The 23,003-nt window shown below is 54.0% G+C and overlaps 1 protein-coding gene across 2 annotated transcripts in view; it reads right to left on the reverse strand.

The window, feature by feature from the left end:
• Window positions 1-6,643: 6,643 nt before the first annotated feature.
• LOC127051306 (C-type lectin Cal-like) overlaps window positions 6,644-23,003 on the reverse strand; it is a 124,760-nt gene continuing 108,400 nt past the window's right edge. For both annotated transcript variants that reach the window (XM_050953480.1, XM_050953469.1), the window contains exons 4-6: window positions 14,567-14,707; window positions 10,047-10,158; window positions 6,644-6,960 (exon numbers count right to left, since the gene is read on the reverse strand). In XM_050953480.1, the coding sequence (XP_050809437.1) occupies window positions 6,845-6,960; window positions 10,047-10,158; window positions 14,567-14,707 (369 nt within the window). In that variant the 3' untranslated portion in view covers window positions 6,644-6,844. The remainder of the gene's footprint in view (window positions 6,961-10,046; window positions 10,159-14,566; window positions 14,708-23,003) is intronic.

Raw genomic sequence — 23,003 nt, forward strand, 5'->3', positions numbered from 1 at the left:
TTGGATTATTGAAGGCCAAACTGAACAGCCTCAATATACCAAGAATTAGCTTCACCAGTATACATTGCATTTTGCACCAAGAAGCCCTGTGTAGTAAAAGACTACAAATGAAGGAAGTTATGGATGTAGTTGTTAAAACTGTTAATTTTATATGTGCATGAGGGCTGAATCACAGACAGTTCACTTCTTTTCTAGCAAGTATGGACAGTGAATATGGGGAACTTCTGTATCACACCCAAGTTGGATGGCTGAGTCCTGGAGATGTTTTGAAGCATTTTTTGCACTTAGAGAGGAGATTGATTCCTTCATGAAAATGAAAAACAAGGAGGTTCCACAGCTTGCTGATTCCACTTTTATCTGCAGCCTTGCTTTTCTAAGAGATGTAACTGATCACCTGAATGCACTGAACTTGAAACGTCAGGGTAGAAAACAGGTGATAACGCAGATGTATGACAGTGTTATGTCAAGCTGACTGCTGGCAATTTGGTCCATTTCTCGACTCTGAATTCCTTTGCAAAAGCTGACCCCAAACCCTTGACAGAACACGCAGAGATCATTTCTAACTGACACAAACAGTCTGACGTGCGGTTTAAAGATTTCGAGGCACTTGAACCATATTTTCAACTTTTTCCCGCACAGTTTGCTGTTGAAATTGACTCTGTTGCAGAGGAAATGCAGATGGAGTTAGCAGAGCCTCAGTGTAGCACCATTTTGAAGCCGAAGTCGACAGACGTTGGAATTCCAGAATTCTACAGGTTTCTTTCACAAGAAAGATTTCCCATGTTAGTCTCTGCTTCCACAAGGGTCATGGCAATGTTTGGAAGCACATGTCTACACGCAAACAGTTTTTCTCTTCCATGAAGATTAACAAATCTGTGTTAAGGTCAAGGCTCACTGATGAACATTTGAAAGCAGCACTGAGATTGGTTTTGTCTCAGGATATCAAACCTAACACTGATGCTCTGGTTGATGCAAAATGCTGCCAGCTAAGTGGCCAAAAATGAAATGACTGTCAAAATTAGCACCGATTTGTCACATTACAGTTAAAGAAGTTAATAAAAAAGTTAATAAATTGACTTTTAATAGCATACTATATTTTAATACTATACTACTATATTACTCTTCATTTTTTTCCTGCCTACCTTCAGGTGCTTCCCTCCACCAAGCTGCCAAACAGCTGTTGGTGGTGCATAGCACTTTCCAGGAGGGAGTGGGCAGGAGCAGGGAGCCACGCATTCAGGGGATGAGGTGGAGAAGAGACAAGGCAGGGGCGGGGCCTCATGGAAGGGGTGGAGTGGGGACCGGGCCAGGGGCAGTGAGGGGGGTGTCAGTGATTCGGCCCTCGGCCCAGTGCACTAGTCCTCATTTGACCCTCATGGTCATTTGAGTTTGAGACCCCTCTGCTAAACAATAGGAACTGCTCATTCCTGGCTATGGGTGGTGTTCCTTCATGGGAGCTCACAATACAATTAGGCAGCTTCAGTACTTTGGATCCCAATCAAGGATTTATTACTAGAATTAGTCTGATAACTGCTGAGCTGGGTGTGTGCAGGTAGGTTCATTAATATCAGGAGCAGAGATCCCCCATCATGCACTGCTTCTCTGGTCCCAGAGTTCCCTGCGGTTCTTGCCTGGGAATCTCTGTTCTCTATTTTGTATGCTAATGGAGATGCCTCCCTGTCCCATCTTTGATACACATAAGGCTAGAGAAGTTTTCTTAATCCCGTCACCCTTGTCAGGAGGGGTCTAGGTGTTTCTCCCACTGCCTTTTCATTGCTTTTTGTGAGTCTTTCTTCTGATCAGTTTTGGTTCAAGGAGAGGCTGTGGGAGGCGGGGCGGGGGGTCCTTCAGGAGTCAGACAGGCCGGATACTGCACCCTGGTTTCCCAAGAACACAGAGCTGTCTGCAGGGCTGGCTCCAGGGTTTTTGCTGCCCCAAGTGGGCGGGGGAAAAGAGCCACGATCATGATTGGCGGCAACTCCACCGTACCGCTTTCTTCTTTGGCGGCAATTCGGCGGCAGGGCTTTCCCTCCGAGAGGGACCGAGGGACCCACTGTCAAATTAATGGGCAGCATGTTTAAAACAAATAAAAGGAAGTTCTTCTTCATGCAGCGCACAGTCAATCTGTGGAACTCCTTGCCTGAGGAGGTTGTGAAGGCCAGGACTATTACAGTGTTTAAAAGAGAACTGGATAAATTCATGGTGGTTAAGTCCATAAATGGCTACGAGCCAGGATGGGTAAGGAATAGTGTCCCTAGACTCTGTTTGATTGTCAGAGTGTGGAGATGGATGGCAGGAGAGAGATCACTTGATCATTGCCTGTTAGCTTCACTCCCTCTGGGGCACCTGGCATTGGCCACTGTTGGCAGACAGGACACTGGGCTGGATAGACCTTTGGTCTGACCCGGTACGGCCGTTCTTATGAATTGCTGCCGGAGAGCCCGACGTGCCACCCCTTCCCCCTGGCCTTGCTTCCTGAGCTGGTGCCTGGAGCCAGCCCTGGCTGACTGGTATCAAAAGAGATCTCACAAAACTGGGCGACTGAACAACAAAATGGCAGATAAAATTCAATGTGGATAAATGCAAAGTAATGCACATTGGAAAACATCTATACCCCAATCCCAACTATACATATAAAATGATGGGCTGTAAATTAGCTGTTACCACTCAAGAAAGATCTTGGAGTCATTGTGGATAGTTCTCTGAAAACATCCACTTAATGTGCAGCAGCAGTCAAAAAGGTGAACAGGATGTTGGGCATCATTAAGAAAGGGATAGATAATAAGACAGAAAATATCATGCTGCCTCTGTATAAATCCATGGTACGCCCACATCTTGAATACTGCATGCAGGTGTGGTCACCTCATCTCAGAAAAGATATATTGGAATTGGAAAAGGTTCAGAAAAGGGCAACAAAAATTACTGGGGGTATGGAACAGCTTCTGTATGAGAAGAGATTAATAAGACTGGGACTTTTCAGCTTGGAAAAGAGACAACTGAGTGGAGATATGAGAAAGGTCTATAAAATCATGACTGGTGTGGAGAAAGTAAATAAGGAAGTGTTATTTACTCCTCATTACACAAGCACTAGGGGGTCACCAAATGAAATGAAATTAATGGGCAGCAGGTTTAAAACAAACAAAAGGAAGTTCTTCTTCACAGAACGCACAGTCAGTCTGTGGAACTTTTTGCCACAGGAGGTTCTGAAGGCCAAGACTATAACAGAGTTAAAAAAAGAACTAGATAAGTTCATGGAGGACAGGTCCATCAATGGCTATTAGGCAGGGGTGGTGTCCCTAGTCTCTGTTTGCCAGAAGCTGTGAATGGACAACAGGGGATGGATCACTCTATAATTGACCTGTTCTGTTCATTCCCTCAGAAGCACCCAGCATTGGCCACCGCTGGAAGGCAGGACACTGGGCTAGATGGACCATTGGTCTCGCTCAGTATGGCTGTTCTTATACACACAGGGCCCCATAATCACCCTCATGTCCTGTGCAGCGACTCCCTGGCCACATGCCAGCCAGCAATAGGGATTGAGCTGGAGACCTTCAGCACAGCCCTGCCATCGGAGCTAAGGGAGCTGCTCTGGTAACACTGAGTAAGGAGCAGGCCCTTCCTGAGCCAGCTGCTAGAGGAGACATGACCCAGCTGGGCCCAGGCCGCCCCTGATGTCCCTGGCAGACACAGTTCATGACAAGCGCGTTGGGTCCGGAGGAGATTGTGTCCCACCAGGGGCTATGTTTACATTGTATTCTGCTCCCCAGCCAGGCCAGGGCAGATTGTTCCCTCACAGCCTGTTCCCAGGGCTCTGTCTGGGGCAGTGGGAAATGTGCCATCCCCGGGCTCCCACCTATGGTTGCAGGTGTCTGGTTTTTGCCCAGAACGCCTGGTCGGAAAGGGACCCTGGTGGCTCTGGTTGGCACCGCTGACTAGGCCGTTAAAAGTCCGGTCAGCGGCACAGTGGGGGCCCAGGGCTAAGGCAGGCTCCCTACCTGCCCTGACTCTGCACGGCTCACGGAAGTGGCCACCAGGTCCCTGCGGGGCCCAGGAATGTGGGCAGCCAGGAAGGCTCCACACGCTGCCCCCACCACGAGTGCCGATTCTTCAGCACCCACTGGCTGGGAACCACAACCAGTGGGAGCTGTGGGGCAGCACCTATGGGGACGAATGCAGCGCGTGGAGCATCCCTGGCCAGTCATACGTGTAGGGGCCACAGAGTCCTCACAGCTACTTCCTGGGAGCTGCAGTAACTGCTGCCGGGACTCCATACCCCAATCCTCCTCCCACTTCCCAATCCCCTGCCCCAGCTCCGAGTCTCCTTCTGCATCCAATCTCCCTCCTGGAGCCCACACCACAACTCCATGCCCAGCCCTGAGCCCCCTCCTGCACCCCAACCTTCTCATCCCTGGTCCCACCCCAGAGCCCACACTCCCAGCCAGAGCCCTGATCCCACCCCATCCCCCTACCCCAGCCCGGAGTTCTCTCCTGCACCCCAAACCCCTCATCTCCAGCCCCACCCCAGAACCCACACCCCTGTTGGGGATGCACTTGGTATAACCCAGGTAATTCGGGAGAATGGAAGGCCATGAGAGCCGATGAAGTTCTCTTGTTCTGAGCCATAGTGCACCAGCTCCTCCATTTTAAGTTTTACTCCTCCATGTTTGACCTCAGGTTGCCCTTGTTGGGAGGGGCTACTCCTACTCCCTCTGTTGCTGGGCAGATTTAACCTTTGGGCGGGAAACTGAACTGTTACTAGGCAGACTTAGCCTTGGGTGGGGACAGTGTGAGTGACAGATCATGTTATAATGTGTATCAGTTTTGGTTCCAGTATAAATAGTTAGTTAAGCTGTTTGTTTGGCACACTTGATCTGAGTCCTATGTGCCTCCAGGCGTCTTATTTGAGCTCAAATAAAGTTTGGTTACTTCTCCACCCTGGTGTGTTTAATTGGTTGCGAAGCACACCGGGCAACGGACCCAACCGTTGCCACCCTCGGGCACTCTGTGCTGGCAACACCCCCAGCCCAGAGCGCAAATGCTCTGCACCCAACCTTCCTGCCCCAGCCCAGAGGCTCTCCCACACCCCAAATCTCTCATCCCTTGGCCCACCCCAGAGCCTGCACTCCCAGCTGGTGCCCTCACCCCCACCCCCACCCACCCCAACATAGAATCATAGAATATCAGGGTTGGAAAGGAACTCAGGAGGTCATCTAGTCCAACCCCCTGCTCAAAGCAGGACCAATCCCCAACTAAATCATCCCAGCCAGGGCTTTGTCAAGCCTGACTTTAAAAACCTCTAAGGAAGGAGATTCCACCACATCCCTAGGTAACCCATTCCAGTGTTTCACCACCTTCCTAGTGAAAAAGGGTTTTCCTAATATCCAACCTAAACCTTCCCCACCGCAACTTGGGACCATTGCTTCTTGTTCCGTCATCTGGTACCACTGAGAACAGTCTAGATCCATCCTCTTTGGAACCCCCTTTCAGGTAGTTGAAAGCAGCTATCAAATCCCCCCTCATTCTTCTCTTCTGCAGACTAAACAATCCCAGTTCCCTCAGCTCTCCTCATAAGTCATGTGCTCCAGCCTCCTAATCATTTTTGTTGCCCTCCGCTGGACTCTTTCCAATTTTTCCACACATCTTTCTTGTAGTGTGAGGCCCAAAACTGGACATAGTACTCCAGGTGAGGCCTCATCAATGCTAAATAGAGGGGAATGATCACATCCTTCGATCTGCTGGCAATGCTCCTACTTATACAGCTCAAAAATGCCCTTTAGTCTTCTTGGCAACAAGGGCACAGTGCTGACTCATATCCAGCTTCTTGTCCACTGTAACCCTGTGACGATGTGGTTCTGGCGGGACCCAATGTCACAAACCCCTAGGTCCTTTTCTGCAGATCTGCTGCCTAGCCACTCGGTCCCTAGTCTGTAAGAGTGAATGGGATTCTTCCCTCTGCACTTGTCCTTGTTGAACATCGTCAGGTTTCTTTTGGCCCTCTCCTCTAATTTGTCTAGGTCACTCTGTATCCTATCCCTACCCTCCTGCGTATCTACTACTCCTCCCAGTGTAGTGTCATCTGCAAACTTGCTGAGAGTGCAGGCCACGCCATCCTCCAGATCATTCATGAAGATATTGAACAAAACGGGTCCCAGGACCCACCCTTGGGGCACTCCGCTTGATACTAGCTGCCAACTAGACATGGAGCCATTGATCACGATCTGTTGAGCCTGACGATCTAGCCAGCTTTCTATCCACCTTATAGTCCATTCATCCGGCCCATACTTCTTTAACTCGCTGGCAATAATACTGTGGGAGACCATATCAAAAGCTTTGTATTTGTCCTCTGCAAGATGAGCATGGTGCATTGCAGGCAGGCTAGACAGGTCTTGCTTTGGAGAGCGCTGAGACAAGGACAGGAGGGATGAGCGCCCCCAGGGTGGTGGGGAGGGGAGTGGGATGAATGGGCCTTGTCTCAGGGGAAGCGATGCCCCATGTTTTTACCAGAAGACCAGGGTCTTCATTCCCTGTTCAGTCCCTTTCCTCCCAGTGAAGGACTGGATTTGGGGTGCTGAGGCTGGAATCAGGCTACACATGGAACTGTCCATGCCAGAGTCACGAAAAAAAGAAAGGAGATGCAATGAGCTGAATGCTGGAGGGAAAGTTTATTATCACTTCACTGTGCTGAGATTGCTGAGAAGAGCAGAGCGTGGGTGCAACAGGGAGAGAAGGGGGCAGAGCAGAACGGGAGTGACACAGCGTAACACAGCGATGCTTTGCAGAAGGGACTTTGCAGCCGGGGACACAGGATCTGGTCTCCCTAGGGAGCCGGAAGGACCCGATTCACTCAGAGCCCAGGTGTTGGGAGCCCTCTGGTCCAGGCGACCCGCCTCCCATAAGGTTTACCCTTACAAATGAAAGCGTGTCTGTCTGCACAGGGATAATCGTGCCATTTCTGAAAACCTAGAAAGAAAAACAGAAATGACCCCTGGGGTGGGGCAGCCTGGGACGTTCCTGCTCTTACAGTGAATCCTCCTGCGCCCTGTTCTGTTCCCCTTGAGAAGATCCCAGCTCCTGTGCACAGCCCTAAGGAAGAGGAGGGTGGGATGGAGCCCTGAGCACCCCAGATTGGGGCAGCCCCATCTTGCAAAGAGAGGCCGAGGCTCAGTGTGAAAGGGGAGATGCCTGGTCCATGTGCTACTGCTCCTACCTCCCCCACCCCATGTGCCCCCCACCCCAGCCAGAGGGTAGAGGAGAGAGAGAGAACTCTGCCCCAGGACTAGGGCACCCACTCAGGAACTGGGCTGCTGCCTCCTCCCTGATGAGTGAGCTGCCCCACAGCCAGGCCCCCTCCATGCCCTGCCCACCTGGGTCTGGCTACACCCGTGGGAACATCTGTCCCAGGCTGGGCTCAGCCACCGTGCAGAAGGGATGTGTCCCTGCCCCAGGAGTCAGTGTCACCGGCCTGCTGTGCACGGAGCAGCACGTTCCTCCCTCAGACCCCGTTACCCCTCTGCTCTGGGGGTGTCTGTGTCCGTGCCTGGGGGCTGCCTGTATTCCTGCGTAGTCAGGCCAGAGAGAGCCCAGGGAAGGACAGTCCTGGGGCTGGGCTGGGTAGGCTCAGCCCCTCAGCAGCACCCCAGGCCCAGCAGGGAGCTCCGCAGGGGGTATAGGCCGTTCTCGGTGCCCTGTTCCCTTGGGTGCGGGTGTCTGCTGCTCTTTGACTCTATCCCCATCCAGTGACTGCAGCCCTGGCTGTACCCATCTGCCGACATCAGGCCTGATGGACAGCGAGCCTGTAACTCTCAGGGGGGAGGGATAGCTCAGTGGTTTGAGGCTTGGCCTGCTAAGCCCAAGGTTGTGAGCTCAATCCTTGAGGGAGGTACTTAGGGTTGTGGGGCAAAAATCAGTACTGGGTCCTCCTAGTGAAGGCAGGAGGTTGGACTATATGACCTTTCAAGGTCCCTTCTAGTTCAAGGGGATAGGTGTATCTCCCACCATTATAATAATTCAAGACTGTATCATGGTGCACACATACCAGAGGCTCCATTAAGGTTACATGGGCAGCCTTAGTCTGGGACTTTCATGTTCCATTAACATAATGTTTTGGGTGCAATTTAGGAATAGTTTATAAAAGTAACATAGAATTCATGTTTCAGTAAAATGTGAACCAATTATCAGACAGCCCAGTGCTCAATTGGCTGCTTGTTACCACAGCGTCTGACTGTCTAACACATCCAGCTCACGGTGGGCCCAGGCCTGTCCCAGTGATAAATGGAATTGGTCTGAGATCCTCAGCCCTGCCCCTCACTCCCCACACCCCCTGGCACTGCAGGCCCCACCCAGACACAGCACTCAGTGATCAGGGCCAGGCAGAGGATTCGTTGTGAATTTCACCCCTCTCCTGTTCACAGCCTATCTGCAAAGCAACCCCTCGAATCCACCAACACTGTCTAGCCCAGGGGTTCTCAAACTTGGGGTTCTGACCCTCATGGGGTCACGAGGTGGTTACATGGGGGTCACAAGCAGTCAGCTCTGTGAGGTGACGGCCCCGAGTCCCCATTACCATTAAATGACCCCTCTGTGACAAACTGGGAATGTTCTTAATGTTTTCTCTGAATACTGTGTGGGTGCCTCAGTGTCCCCTATGCAGTTCTTAAGTATCTAGGTGGTGGGATAAGGGTGTGTGATTGCTACGGAGCAAAGGGCCAGTGCACCTAAATGCCTGACGCTCTGTCTCCTAGCAACTGATGGCCTGGGCCCCTTCTCTGCAAAAGTGCCAACTGAAGGTGTTGGAGACAAAGGGATCAGGTGACCTCCTGGCCCGGGAAAGGAGCTGAGCAGAGAGGAGGGGCTGGAGAGGTTTTTGGTCTGGAGCTGGCTGGGGACGAGGAGTGAAGTGCCGACGTGGGGGTCTGGCTCACTGCCCCCCAGAATGGACCCGGTTGAGGGGTCCCATTCTCTGTACCTACAAGCTTTGTTTTAGACCCTGTTCCTGTCATCGAATAAACCTGTGTTTTACTGGGTGGCTGAGAGTCACGTCTGACTGCGAAGTGGGGGTGCAGGACCCTGTTGCCCCCCCCAGGACCTCACTTGGGTGGGCTCGCTGTGGGAAGCTCACGGAGGGGCAGAGGATGCTGAATGCTCCAAGGAGAGACCCAGGAGGTGAAGCCGTGTGAGCTTCTTGCCCTGAACAAGTCTGCTCCAAGGGAGAGGAGGCTCCCCAAAGTCCTGCCTGGCTTGGTGGGGAGCAGTTCCAGAGCATCGCCCGGTGACTCCGTGACTCCCTGCCCCAAGTCCCCATTACATTCAATGACCCCTCTCGTTGTGAGTGTATAACGGGGGTCACGCTCAGAGGCTGGCTGTGCGACAGGGGGCACCAACACAAAAAGGTTTAAAACCTGGGCTGGTCGCTGTCACCGTCTGGTCTATTTGGAACTTCTTCCCCTCCCCGCTGGCGCTGTGAGCACCCGGTCACGTACCCCACCGCCAGAGTCTGCTGCCTGGCTGCAGCTTTTGCTAATGATCCCCTCGTGGTGCCAGTTTCCATGGGAACAGTCATTAGTGCTCAATCTGTGAACACTCTGAGACTGGGCAGCACTTTCACAAGCAGCCGGCTTGTGTGTGAATGCTTGTGAGTAACACAATCCCGCAAGGGGGCCAAATGCAGCTCTGGTGCCCACATCATTGTGTGGATCAGTGTTTGCACAGCAGGGGTGCAACAGTGATTCAGAGCTGTCACCTTTTTACAGCTCAGCACAGTCCCTGACGGGGGCCGGGTGTGTGTGTGTGTCTGTGTCTCCTGCCTGTCACTGGAGCAGAGATGTGAACTGACCCAGGGGAATTGGTAAGCAGCATTTTTATGAGGTCACACAAGGGGTTCTCTCCTGACTGCCCCCCCCAGCATGGGACAGGGAAGAGAGAGGAGAAAGGATTTGCACTCCAGAGCGCGCTGGGGCCAGCCCGGATCAGTATCTCAGGACCTGAGTGGTCAGGGCGCTGCCGGGGTTCCCCTCGTAGGTGCATGTGGGTCTGATCCACCGACTTACCTGGACTTTCTAACACTACGCAGTGCTCATTTGCTCCCGGACTATCAGGTTGGTTTGTATCCCAATTTTTGTAATTGAAGAGGGAATGATCTGTCCATTTCCAGCTTAGAGTCTGCAGAGACAAAGGAGAGCAGAGCCCCTGTCAAACCCAAGTTTACACAGCTAGAGACGTGCCCCAGAGCTGAGGGGCCATGGGTAGGGCATGGGCAGAGGCTGCCCAGTGACACTGGAGACACTGATCATTGCTATGAAATGTCAGTGCTGACAACCAGGGCTACATTTACTGGCAGCTGAAGTTACACCAGGATCTGCCCAACCCTCAGAAGCATGAAAATAGCAAGTGAAGAGAGAGTCTGCAGCACCCCCTGCCCCTGCCATCCCCACATCGCCGAGGGGAGTGCACCCCAACCTGCCCTCAGGTTCCACGTCCATCTCCAGCACAGCCCAACCGGCAACACCTGCAGTGCCATCCCATGTGCTGTCCCGCAGCCCCACGCTGCTGCCCCTGGTCTCGCTCGTGTGCACAGACCCACGTGACGACACTCCCAAAGCCCAGCCACAGGAGAGTTACTCTGCTCCCCACTGCAGAGATCATGGCGGTCGGTCTGGGGGACAGGGGTGCTGGATGAAGCTGGGGTTTGCACTGTCAGGGATCAGGGGCTGCAGCAGAATTAGTCACCTGGTGACCCACCCAGCGCAGACAGCCGGCTGCAGGCCATCTGCCTGACTGTACCCCCTGCCTGGGCAGGAAGGGCAGCTGGCCGGCTCTTAGCCCAGCAGCTGTCGGGCTGCTCCGTGTGTTCATGCCACGGCCGCCATCCTCCCTGTGCCTGCTGCTCCTCCCTGTGCTCCTGTCCTGCTCCAGCCCTGCTCCTCCTCCTGCTCCTGCTTGTTTCCCAGACCTGCTCCTGCTCAGTCCTGGCCGCCTCAGCTTGCTCCTAGTCCCAGCTTCCTTACCCTGACCTTGGGCTCCGGCTCTGACCCTTGATGTGCCTCCTGGGTCCCCTCCTGCCTCTGATCCTCGGCTTGGCTATTAATGCCTGACTCTGGCTCTGACCCTTGTATTGGAGCTGCTTCCTGCTCCTGCTCCGACCCATTAATCTTGACAGCCCATGGCCCCGCCTCTATCGGGTGTCCCTTGGGCTGTTTGCTGTGGAGGGAAGCAGAAGCCGTATGCGCCTGGAGTGGTCTGCCAGCACCTCAGCTGATGGACGGAGCCGGGAATGTTGGCGACAATCCCCTTGTTCTGTCCATGTGTTCAGGGATTTGGGTGGGTCCTGATCCCCCCTTCCCTGTCCCTGAACAGAGTTCTGGGTTATTAATTCCCCAGGGTTTTGTACGGGGCCATGTCCCTCGGTGGGCAGCTCCTCCGTGGGCGGGTGCAGGGGGAGCTGCCAAAGGGTAGAGGCTGACGCTGCCCCAGGCTCAGCTCACCCCCCCGAGGGGTGAAAGGCTGCGACGTGGCCCAGGAGGTCTCTGTCTCTGGCTTTTTATCATGGTGAGAAGTGAGGAGGCCAAGAGCAGTCGGGCGCGTTTAGCAAGTGACGATAGCCTGTCGGCTGGAGGGAGCCTCGTGCAGGAGTCTGCGCTGTCACCCCCCCCAAAACACCAGCTTCTCCCGCGCTCTGGGGCCAGACAGGAGCGGCTGCAGCAGGGTGCATCTGTGCTGCCCAGCAGTGGTGTCCACGGAGCTCCCCCGTCTCCCACCGGTGCCACCGGCGGCATTGCTCTGCGGCTGCCGGCCCGCCAGCAGGGCCAGCAGCACCCACCACGTGCACCCAGCCCAGAGCTCTCAGAAACGTCCTGATCAGCCTCGGCAGCTGGGTGTGTGGATTGACCAGCAGGGGTTGGCCATGGCCTGGCTCGGGGACAAGCAGCACAGCGAGCCCGGAGCAGCAGAGACGCTGGATGCAGAGGAACCCACCGAGGAACAACGTGCAGGACCAGGAGCCGGGGAGCAGCGTGTGGAGCAGATTGTGACTGTCGGACACTGCAGCGGGGGCAGCTCTGTGCAGGGGTTATGGGGGAGCAGCAGCGGCTGGGCAGGGCCCCAGGAAGAGACACTGACTGAGCCTGGCCTGGAAACCAGCCTGCACAGGCACAGAGTCTGTGGGTGCTCCAGGGCAGGGGGCGGAATGGGGTGGGAAGGGGCGGGTGGAGGCAGGGCTGGGTGTAGAAGAGGCAGACCAGCCCCTCTCACGCTGCTCTGCTGCACAGCGGGCTGGTGGCTGCCTGAGAGCCTGGCTGGGAGGCAGCTCCTGCTCCCCGTCTGGGCTCGGGTGCCGGGGACCAGGGGAGAGCAAGCAGGAGCTTTGCCCCCAGGGGCAGCTCTAGACATTTCGCCGCCCCAAGCACGGCGTCATGCCGCGGGGGCCCCTCTGCCGCTCGCCGGTCCCGCAGCTCCGTCATGCCGCTGAAGGGCCCCTGCCTGCTGCCCTCCTGGTGACCAGCAGAGCGCCCTCCGCGGCTTGCTGCCCCAAGCACATGCTTGGCATGCTGGAGCCTGGAGCCGCCCCTGTTTGTCCCCCATCATGTTTCCGTCTCACTCAGCATCAGTCCCTGGCAGCCGAACCGGGCAGGGGTCAGAAACCGCCTCCCCAGCCAGGCTCTGTCAGGCAGCTGCCAGGCTGCAGAGCAGCGACCAGGAGGGGCTGGTGTTAGAAGTGGCTTCTTCTCACCAGGGAGGGGGGCAGAACGTGCCAGGGTGGGAGGCAGGCGCAGTGGGAAGACAGAGCCCCCCCAGGTAATGAGGGATGGGGAGAGTGCAGTGGCCCCGGGCTGGGCACAGGGGAGGGTTAGCTGAGGGGAACATGTGACCTCCCCTTTTGATCGTGCCTTCCCCCCCGCCCCCGGTATGGGGAGGCACCAGTCATCTAGGGGCTCCCTCAGGGGACGGGGAAGAGGTGGAGCAGAAAGAGGCGGGATGGACTTTTGGGGGAGGGGTGGAGTAAGAGCAGGGCATTGGATGGAGCAGGGGTCGGGCCCCCCCCGGGAAATCAGGAAGTCGGTGCCTATGCCAGGCTGTTTGCTGGACTAGAGACTGGCCTGGAGAGCTCCCCCTACCCAGGGCTGATGCAAGGATATTTTGCACCCTAGGCAAAACTTCCACCTTGCGCTCCCCCTCCCCTGACCCTGGAACATTGCTTCTTATAAACCCTCAAAAATGAATCCTGCCTAATGTGGCGTTGTTCATTAGAATTAATACAAGGAGGTCAGAGGACAGGATCACAATGGTCCCTTCGGGCCCGGGGGACCCTGTGAGCAAGTAGGAGGCTGAGAATGCCCCAGCTCGCAGAGTCTCTAAACGTTCCCAGGCTCTGAGTACTTCACCCTCCGGGGGGGACCCAGGGGCAAGGAGGGCAGAGCCAGGCTCTCCCAGGGAGCAGGTGAGGATCTCCCTGGGGATCAAGGATTGGCATTGGCACAGTGCCACCGGTGGGGGAGCGGGATGTTGGTGTTTGGAAGAGGCACCTGCGTCAGTCCTTTCCCCTCCGTCGCTCTGCGAGGTTTAGTTTCACTTTCCCTTGCCCCGGGAAGCGGCTGCGCCCAGCCCCAGGTGTGGTGCGTTGGAGGGCGAAGCTCACCTGAACTCAGGACCACATCCTGCCTCCCCCAATGGCTCCGTTCCTCGGCCGCGCTGGTCGCCGCGCCCGGCCGGCTGTCTCCTCCTGGCTCTGCCACAGGCTCCCACTGACCATCCTGCGTAGCGCCCCTCGCTACGGGGGCTCCCTCCCTGCCCACTGAGCTGACTCTCATAATGCCGGACACCGCTTTTGGTGCCCCCAAATCTTGGAGCCCTAGGCAGCTGCCTAGTTAGCCTAGTGGTTGCACTGGCCCTGGCCCCACCCGCACCCCGGCACTGGCCTGTAGAGCCCTGACTGGTGACTGGACTGGCCCACGGGCCAAACCAGAGCCGCGGTGGCTCCCTTTCAGCTGTAAGTGATGAACCCTCTGTAGCCAGGGGGGATCTCCAACCTCCCCGTTCCCGCCAGCCCCAGTCATTGCCCTTTCCTGAGCCTGTGTCGGGTGGGTATTGGGACCCTACAGGCCTGGAGCTGACACGCCGCTGGCCAGGTGACCCCCCCCTCACTGGGCCCACCCTGAGGACGAATACACAGAGCGACAGCACTCCCAGGGCTCTGCTGCCCTTGCATTAGTTGCTCTGCCTGTGGGGCTGCCCCTTTCCCTGAGCCCTCGTCTAGACGTCTCGTCCATGTGGGGCGGGCTGACTCTCGTGCCGGGCGTGCCTGGTCTGAGCACAACAGGCTGGTGTGGTGGGTGCCTGGGCACTAGTTCACGAACGTGAATATTAATACCAGCAGCTTATACTCTGCACCGGGCGCTGGGGATCGATCCTGTGACTGAAAACCCAGGCGGTTACAGCCCCTTTTCACCCTGTTCCAATGGAAACCCTGCTCTGGTGCCACCCCCACCCCAAACAACCAGCTCACTGAGCAGAGATCCAGAGCCCAGGGGCTGGGGAGGGGCTGCCAGAGGCAGAGTGGGCACCGGGCACTCACCCCATGAGGGTCTGAGAGTCCGATCCAGACGGGTTTCTTCTCTGTGTGGTGCCGCTTGATATAATCAGACAGAATTTCAGTTTCTCCAGTATTGTGAATGGAGGCGAGATGGGACCCTTGCAAGTGGTTCTGGCAGTCAACCTGGAACAAGAGAAACCAAAGCTAGTTACCCCCCACCCCCCCGGCAGGGAGCAGCAGGAGCGAGTCCAGCTCTGTTCTGGGGCCCTGCCTCCTCCGGACAGCAAGGGCTGTGAGGGGACAGGACCCCGTGTTAGCACCTCTCCCCTCCCCAGGGCCAATGGGGGGAACAGGTAGAGCCACCTGCCTCCCTCCATCCCCCTTCACCTTACAGCCCCCACCCCACTCCGCACAGCCACAGCCACCCTGTGCTCTGCTGGCGTCACCCAATCCCTCCCGCTCCAGTTCCTGGGCTCTGCTCTGAGCACTGGTCTGCCCTGGGCCATGGCTTTGCCAGACACACCCGCTGTCATGCTGGGAGGAGAGCACAGATGGGGCAGATGAAGGGCACTGTGCTGACCCATGCACTCAGACTCAGCAAGGCGATCGGCTTGTGCCCGTGAGCAATTAGCACCACATGACCTCAGTGCAGCCCTGGCCGAGGGGATTTCCTGGCAGATCTCACAGTGTCCTGGAGCCCGGGCTGCAGCCCAAGCCCGGAAGCCTACACAGCAATGAAACAGGCATGACAAGTGGGCAGCAGGGCGACTGGCAGAGAGGCTGGTGGTGAGGGCCAGAGCAGAGCCCCACAGAGACACGCAGCAATTGGCCATTGGAGCAACGAGCGAGTGGAGCAGTGCAGCATGTAAAGTGCCTCCTTACCCACCCCTGTCCACACAGGGTGGGAGGTGAACTCTGTGGATGAACCTCTGAACTCTGGGGCTGTGTTGGCCAAGGACAGCAACTGTGAGTGGGGTACAGGAAGGGATGGGCACGTTAAAGGGACTTTGGGTTGCTGGACTTAAGAACCTGAGGGGAAAAGGACACTGCTCAGCTTACTTGGGGTTGGGTCTTTGTGTTTATGAACCCTAGGTGTAGTGTTTTCCCAAATTAATGCTGAGTTATTTCCCTCCTTTTATTAAAAGTTTTTAGTACACTCTGACTCAGTGCTTGTGAGAGGGCAAGTATTGCCTCTGAGAGGTGCCTGAGGGATGGAGTGTAATTGTCCCAGGTCACTGGGTTATGGCTTGAGCCGGTTCTGTGTTGTATTGTTGAAAAGGAAATGCTAGATATTGAACCTGGCCTGTCTTGCTACTGGCTCCACATGGCAGAAGGGTTACAAACATAATACAATTTAATATCCCTGTGGCAGGGAAAACACCACAGCAGCTCGCCCATGTAGCATTTCATTTCAGAAAGGGGAACTATATAAAAATGAGGAAGTCAGTTAAACAGAAATTAAAAGGTATAGCGCAAAAAGTGAAATCCCTACAAGTGGCATGGAAAATTTTTAGAGACACCATAATAGAGGTTCAACTTAAATGTATACCTCAAATTAAAAAACATAGTGAGAGAACCAAAAAAGTGCCTTCGTGGCTAAACAATAAAGTAAAAGAAGCAGTGAGAGGCAAAAAGGCCTCATTTAAAAAGTGGAAGTTAAATCTTAGTGAGGAAAATAGAAAGGAGCATAAACACTGACAAATGAAGTTTAAACACATGTAAGCAGAGTCAGGATAAGCTCTACCCTGACATCTGGTGGAAAGAATGTGAGAGAGTGTATTTGCATAGGCACGCCCACCCTATCCCAGACTGCCAAGCTGTGGGACTGCTTGGTGACAAATTGCTCACCCTCAGTTGGGTGGTACTGGCTAGACATGGGACATGGGTTCCAAAACCCAGAGAATTGAGAGAGGCTGGGGACAGGTATCTGTGTCTGGTGGTGCAGTCTCCTTGTGGAGCCAGAAGCACCAGTTGCACCCCCCCCCCCCTCCTCTCTCCACTGTGGAATGTCAGAGTTGATTTTTATTCCCTTAAGAATTTATTTACAGGTTACTGAGCTGAAATCACTTTGGGCTAATGGTGCACTAGCACTGGGGCTCCCCTACTATGAGCTGGAATCACTAAGAGCTGAAAATCACTAAAGAGCTAAGAGCACTGAGTACAGTGCTAACTAGTGGGGAGCCCAAAGCTATACTGTGCAACAGAGCCGCTGGCGGAGTGGAGCAGTTTGTGGGGACGGCTGGAGCGGATCACGGGACAGCTGGTGGCAGCGGAGTGACTGGCAGAGCGGAGTAGCTGTGAGCAGCCCGCAGAGCTGAGCAGTTTGCAGGGACAACTGGAGCAGCTCACAGGACAGCTGGTGGAGCGGAGCAGTTTCTGAGAACGGCTGGAGGAGCAGAGTGGAGCGGCTGGTAAAGCGCAGCAGTTCGTGGAGAAGGCAGGAGCAGAACCCACAGAGAGGCAGGGCAGTTCGCCCCGGACCATGTAAGGTGCCCCTTTCTACCAGACTGGGGGGGGGGGAGACCTGCAGATAGACTCTCGAACTTTGGGCTGCACTGACCCAGGACAGAGACTTTTGGGACTGTGGGTGATTTGGGGGTTGCTGGACTCAAGAGCCCAGGAAAGAGGACACAGCCCAATTTCCTGGGGTGGGTCTTTGCTCACGGTTTGGTCTATGAACTCTAGTAGAGGTGTTTTTCCCAATTTAGTGTTTGTTGTTTATCTCATGTATTAAATCTTTTCTGCTACACCGAGACTCTGTGCTTGCGAGAGGGGAAGCATTGCCTCTTTGAGGCGCCTAGGGGTGTGTGTAAGATTTTCCCAGGTCACTGGGTGGGGGCTCGAGCTGGTTTGGCATTGGGTTATTGAAACGGAACCCCTGGATACTGAACCCGGCCCTTGTTGCTGCCAACTCAGAGGGGCAGAAGGGTTACATTTTGGGGGCTCGTCCGGGATGTCCTAGGTCAGTACCCCTCGCAAGCACATTTTGAGTGATCCATTGAATTGGGAAAACCCCTAATTACCTTGTTGTTTTTTGATCTGTTGTATTGGGAAAAGATTAGAGTTTGTATAATGGCTCTACACTTGTTAGAGGATTGGTGCAAGGGGATGAATATTGACCCCAGGAACTGTCTTCTGGTAACGGGGGTGCTGGAGGCAGTCGATGAGGGCTCAATAGAACCTATCTTAAGGTCATCCACTGAGTACTTGTGTAAGTGCAAAATGCGTGGGCGCATTTTTGTGAGGGAAGAGGGCACTTTTGCTGTATTGTGTGAGCTGCCCTCGGCTGTGGACCCTCTACAGGTTCCAGGCACGATAGCAGTGGATGATGGTGAGTGGAAGGTAATAACCACTGGGAGCCAGCCCTCACCAGCCCCTACTGCTGATGTAGAGTTTTTAAAGAAAATGTCAGACTTTTTGGGGAAAGAGGGAAAAACTTTGGCTGATATGCCAGGTCTGTTGGGCCTTAAGCCGAGAGCCCCACAACAGGAGACTGCTCCTTCACCTGATGAGTGGGTGAAGGCTTTGGGGCAAGCATTAGGGAAGGTCATGCCACCCCACCCCGAGTCAAGCCCCTATCGTAAACTGAGGTTGTTTTCTGGGGGTCCCACCCCAATACCTGGAGAGGAAGCATTTGAACCCTGGCTGGAGCACACCACAGAGATGCTGCAGGAGTGGGCGGTGCCTGAGGCTGAAAAGAGAAGGCGACTAGTAGAGTGTCTCAGGGGGCCAGCTCTAGATGTGATTCGCACCCTGAAACTCGGTAACCCTGGGGTCAAAGTGAGGGACTGCCTAGAGGCCCTGGACCATGCCTTTGGGAGAACTGAGGGTTCAGAGGATGTTTATTGCAAATTCCTCAATGCCAGGCAACAAAAGGGAGAGAAGGTTTCTGCCTATGTCCAAAGATTGGAGAAATTATTACAGAGAGCCATCATGAGGGGAGCAGTAGCCGTTGAGCAAATGGACCGGACTAGATTGGCTCAGATTGTGAGAGGAATTCAATATCAGAACCCAATCCTTCTCCACCTTCGATTAAGGGAACGGCAAGATAATCCACCAAGTTACTCTCGCCTGATAAAAGAGATCCGAGAAGAAGAAGAGAGACAGGCAGCTGGCGAGGTTTGGGAGGTGCAGCAACACCAAGCATCTGGCACAACATCCACACGGACACCCAAGGCACTAATGGTGAATCCTCAAGAGGAACTTACTCAGCGAGTGCAGGCCTTAACACAGAAAGTGACTGAACTAGAGAGTACCCTCGATTCAGCAAAGACTTCAAGGTGCAAGGAACCCTCTGCTACCATGGTCCAGAGGACTACGTTTAGAACATCTGCACCCCCTCGACAGCAAGGGAAAGGACAATCCTTCTTCTGCTACCGGTGTGGCCAGAGTGGGCACATTGCTGCTAGGTGTCAGAATGCAGAGAATCCCATGCTGGTATATCAAAAGCTGAGGACCACCTGGGGAAAGCCGGGAAACGGCCCCAGGGCCTGGGAAGGGAGCCGCCTAGGCCTGCAGGATGCGGAGGCTCCCCTGGAAGGAACCATGCGGCCCGAATCCCCCCAGGATTGATAGGACCCCGAGCGGAAGTCACTGTAAAGGTTGAAGGGACAGAATGTAGAGCAGTGCTTGACACTGGATCCCAGGTGACTATCATATTCCAGTCTTTCTACCAGCAGATGCTTGGGCATCTGCCTATACGGCCCCTGACAGGGCTTGGCCTATGTGGCCTCAGCATGGATGAATACCCTTATCAGGGCTATGTCATAGTACACCTGGAATTCCCAGAAGAGATTGCTGGGGTAAGACAGGAGGTGGACACTGCTGCTTTAATATGCCCTGACACCAAAGGAGCCTCTGATGTGTCTGTGCTAATAGGGACCAACTCCAGCCTCTTTAGGATACTGGCCGATTACTGCAGACAGCAAGCAGGAGACCAATATCTGAACACCTTGGTGATACACACACACTGTGCCGCGGCTTACAGAAAAATTGAGGACACAAGAAAAGTGATGCCTGATTTGCCAGTAGGAGCACTGAGGTATGCGGGCCCGGTCCCTTTAGTGGTGCCTGCCATGTCAGAAAAGGAGGTGATTGTCAGGAGTACCTGCCTAAAAGGCAGTAAGGGAACATTAGCTGTGGTAGAGCAGCCAACCCAGGGAGGGCTCCCAGAAGGAGTGCTGGTTCTCAGTGGAGTCATAACCCTACCTGCTGAAGCCCAGGAGGAGGTGACGATACTGGTTGCTAATGAAACACGCCGTGATGTGTTTGTAAAACCAGGGCAGAAGATTGCAGACATCTTTGAGCCTGAAAGCGTTGTGAGACCCCAGTGTGAAGCTGAAGTTCCAATGATAGATCCTGCGAAGTTTGACTTCGGGGACTCACCACTGTCTGAGGAGTGGAAGGATCGCCTGAGGAAGAAGCTTTGCGAGAGATCCAAGGTGTTCTCACTACATGAGTGGGACGTGGGATGTGCAAAGGGAGTGGAACACCATATCAGGCTACAAGATCCCCGACCCTTCAGGGAGAGGTCTAGGAGGATTGCCCTCTCTGAGATGGAAGACGTGCGCCATCATCTTCAAGAGCTGATCGCGAATGGTATCATCACAGAGTCACGAAGCCCCTATGCCTCACCCATTGTGGTCGTTCGTAAGAAGAGTGGAAAAATCCGGATGTGTATTGACTACCGAACCCTAAACAGGCGCACTACAGTTGATCAATACACCATGCCTCGAGTACAAGATGCCTTGGACTGTTTGCTGGGTAGTCAGTGGTTCTCTGTGTTGGATCTTCGGAGTGGATACTACCAGATCCCTCTGGGAGAAGAGGATAAGGAGAAGACAGCCTTCATCTGCCCGTTAGGGTTCTACCAGTTCGAACGCATGCCACAAGGGATTTCTGGGGCCCCTGCCACATTTCAACGACTTATGGAAAAAGTCGTGGGAGACATGAATTTACTGCAGGTGTTAGTTTACTTGGATGACCTGATTGTGTTTGGAAGAACCCTGGAGGAACATGAAGAAAGACTTCTTAAAGTGCTCGATAGGTTGGAGGCATACGGTTTGAAGCTTTCAATTGATAAATGCCAGTTCTGCCAAACCTCAGTGAAGTATGTAGGTCACATCGTGTCCCAAGAGGGTGTGAGTACTGACCCCGATAAAATAGAAGCACTCACTACCTGGCCACGTCCCATTAACTACAGAGAACTCAAGACGTTTCTTGGATTTAGTGGCTACTACCGCAGATTTGTGAAGAACTATGCTACGATTGTAAAACCTCTGAATGATCTTACCAGGGGATACCAGTCCAACAAGAACAAATCTAAGACCCAGAATAAGCGAAGGCCTCCAAAGACTCCTTTGCAGAGACACTATGGCCCCTTCGAACCATTTGGGCAGCGGTGGGATGAAAGATGTGAGAGAGCTTTTCGGGAAATCATTACTCGCTTAACTCATGCTCCCATCCTAGTCTTTGCTGACCCAAGCAAACCGTTTATCCTGCATACTGATGCCAGTTTGGAGGGTCTGGGAGCAGTACTGTATCAGGAAGTGGAAGGCAAGCGCAAACCGGTAGCCTTTGCCAGCCGAGGACTGTCTGACAGTGAAACTCGCTACCCCATCCACAAGCTGGAGTTCTTGGCCTTGAAATGGGCCATCACTGAGAAATTTCGAGACTACTTGTACGGTGCTCAGTTCCAGGTGTGGACAGACAACAACCCACTGACCTATGTATTAACAAGTGCTAAATTGGATGCTACAGGCCAGAGATGGGTGGCTGCCTTGGCTAGCTATGAGTTCAGCATTCAATACCGATCAGGGAGGAGCAATGTAGATGCAGATGCCTTGTCCAGACGTCCGCAGGCACCTGACGTTGCTGTGATACCCACGGATGGCGTGAGAGCTATCTGCAGTGTGAGTCGCCGAGAGCCAGAGGCCCCTGAGAGCCTTCATGGATGTGTTGCTGAAGCTTTGGGCCTGCCCCCTGAATGCGTGCCTTCTGCTTCAGTGAACTATATTGCTTTGGACCAATCTCCCTTGCCCATGCTCAATGCGGCTGACTGGCAGGAAGCCCAGCTGCAAGATATTGACATTCGTGATACACTACTTGCCAAAAGAGAGGGGCGAGGCCCAGCTGAGGTTGTCCCACCTACCCCAGAGGGTAAACTACTATTGAGAGAATGGACCAAACTGAAACTGATTCAGGGAGTGCTACACCGCGTGACCACAGACCCTCTACAAAAGCAACGGAATCAACTAGTGCTGCCAAAAGAGTACAGAGCCCTGGCCATGAGGGCCCTGCATGATGATTTTGGACATTTAGGGATGGAGAGGACCCTGGAACTTATCCGTAGTAGGTTCTATTGGCCTCGGATGGCCGAAGATGTTCGCAGAAAATGTGATACCTGTGCTCGATGTGTTCAAAGGAAAACTCTGCCCACAAGGGCCGCATATCTGAAGAACATCACCAGCAACAAACCTCTGGAGCTGGTTTGCATTGATTTCTTGTCCTTAGAAGTGGACAAGAGGAATATTGGGAACATTCTAGTAGTGACCGACCATTATACGCGATATGCGCAGGCATACCCCACACGTGATCAGAAGGCCACTACCGTCGCTCGAGTACTGTGGGAAAAATATTTCTCAGTTTATGGATTCCCAGCCCGGATACACTCGGATCAGGGACGAGACTTTGAGAGTCACCTTCTGAAGGAGGTGCTGAGGATAGCAGGAATTAAAAAGTCAAGGACAACGCCTTATCACCCACAGGGTGATCCGCAGCCAGAGAGGTTCAACCGAACCCTGTTAGATATGTTAGGGACTTTGCGGCCAGAGCAGAAGGCAACCTGGAGCCAACATGTCGCATTTCTAGTGCACGCCTACAACGCCACAAAGAACGACGCTACGGGAGTCACCCCATATCTCTTAATGTTTGGGCGAGAACCAAGATTACCCATAGACCTGTGCTTTGGTGTATCTGAGGATGGAGATAGCTATGACACTCACCAGCAATATCTATCCCGACTACGAGAAAAGCTGCGGGATGCTTATCACTTAGCTACATCTGCAGCTCAGAAGAATGCAGGCCGCAACAAACATCGATATGATGCTAGGGTACGTCTGCAAGAGCTCCAGCCAGGGGACAGAGTCCTACTGCGAAATTTGGGTATTGCTGGCAAACACAAGATAGCTGACAGGTGGAAGGCAATACCTTACCTAGTGATGGAAAAGCTAGGAGACCTGCCGGTTTATAAGATCAAACCTGAAGAGGGTACAGGGCAGACCAAGACCGTGCACAGAAACCTTTTGCTCCCTGTGGGGGAATTGGTAGGCAGCCCTTATGAGGTTGGCCACAACCGGGCAACTGGGCAGAACAAAGGTGCTGTGCCAAAGCCGCCTTCCAACGTGGACAGCCGGCCTCCTGCAGCTAACCTACCCCTACTCGGCACATCTGAGAGTGAGTCTGAGGAGGAAGACACAAC

The sequence above is a fragment of the Gopherus flavomarginatus genome, chromosome 1, assembly GCF_025201925.1.
Source record: "Gopherus flavomarginatus isolate rGopFla2 chromosome 1, rGopFla2.mat.asm, whole genome shotgun sequence".
NCBI classification, from domain to species: domain Eukaryota; kingdom Metazoa; phylum Chordata; order Testudines; family Testudinidae; genus Gopherus; species Gopherus flavomarginatus.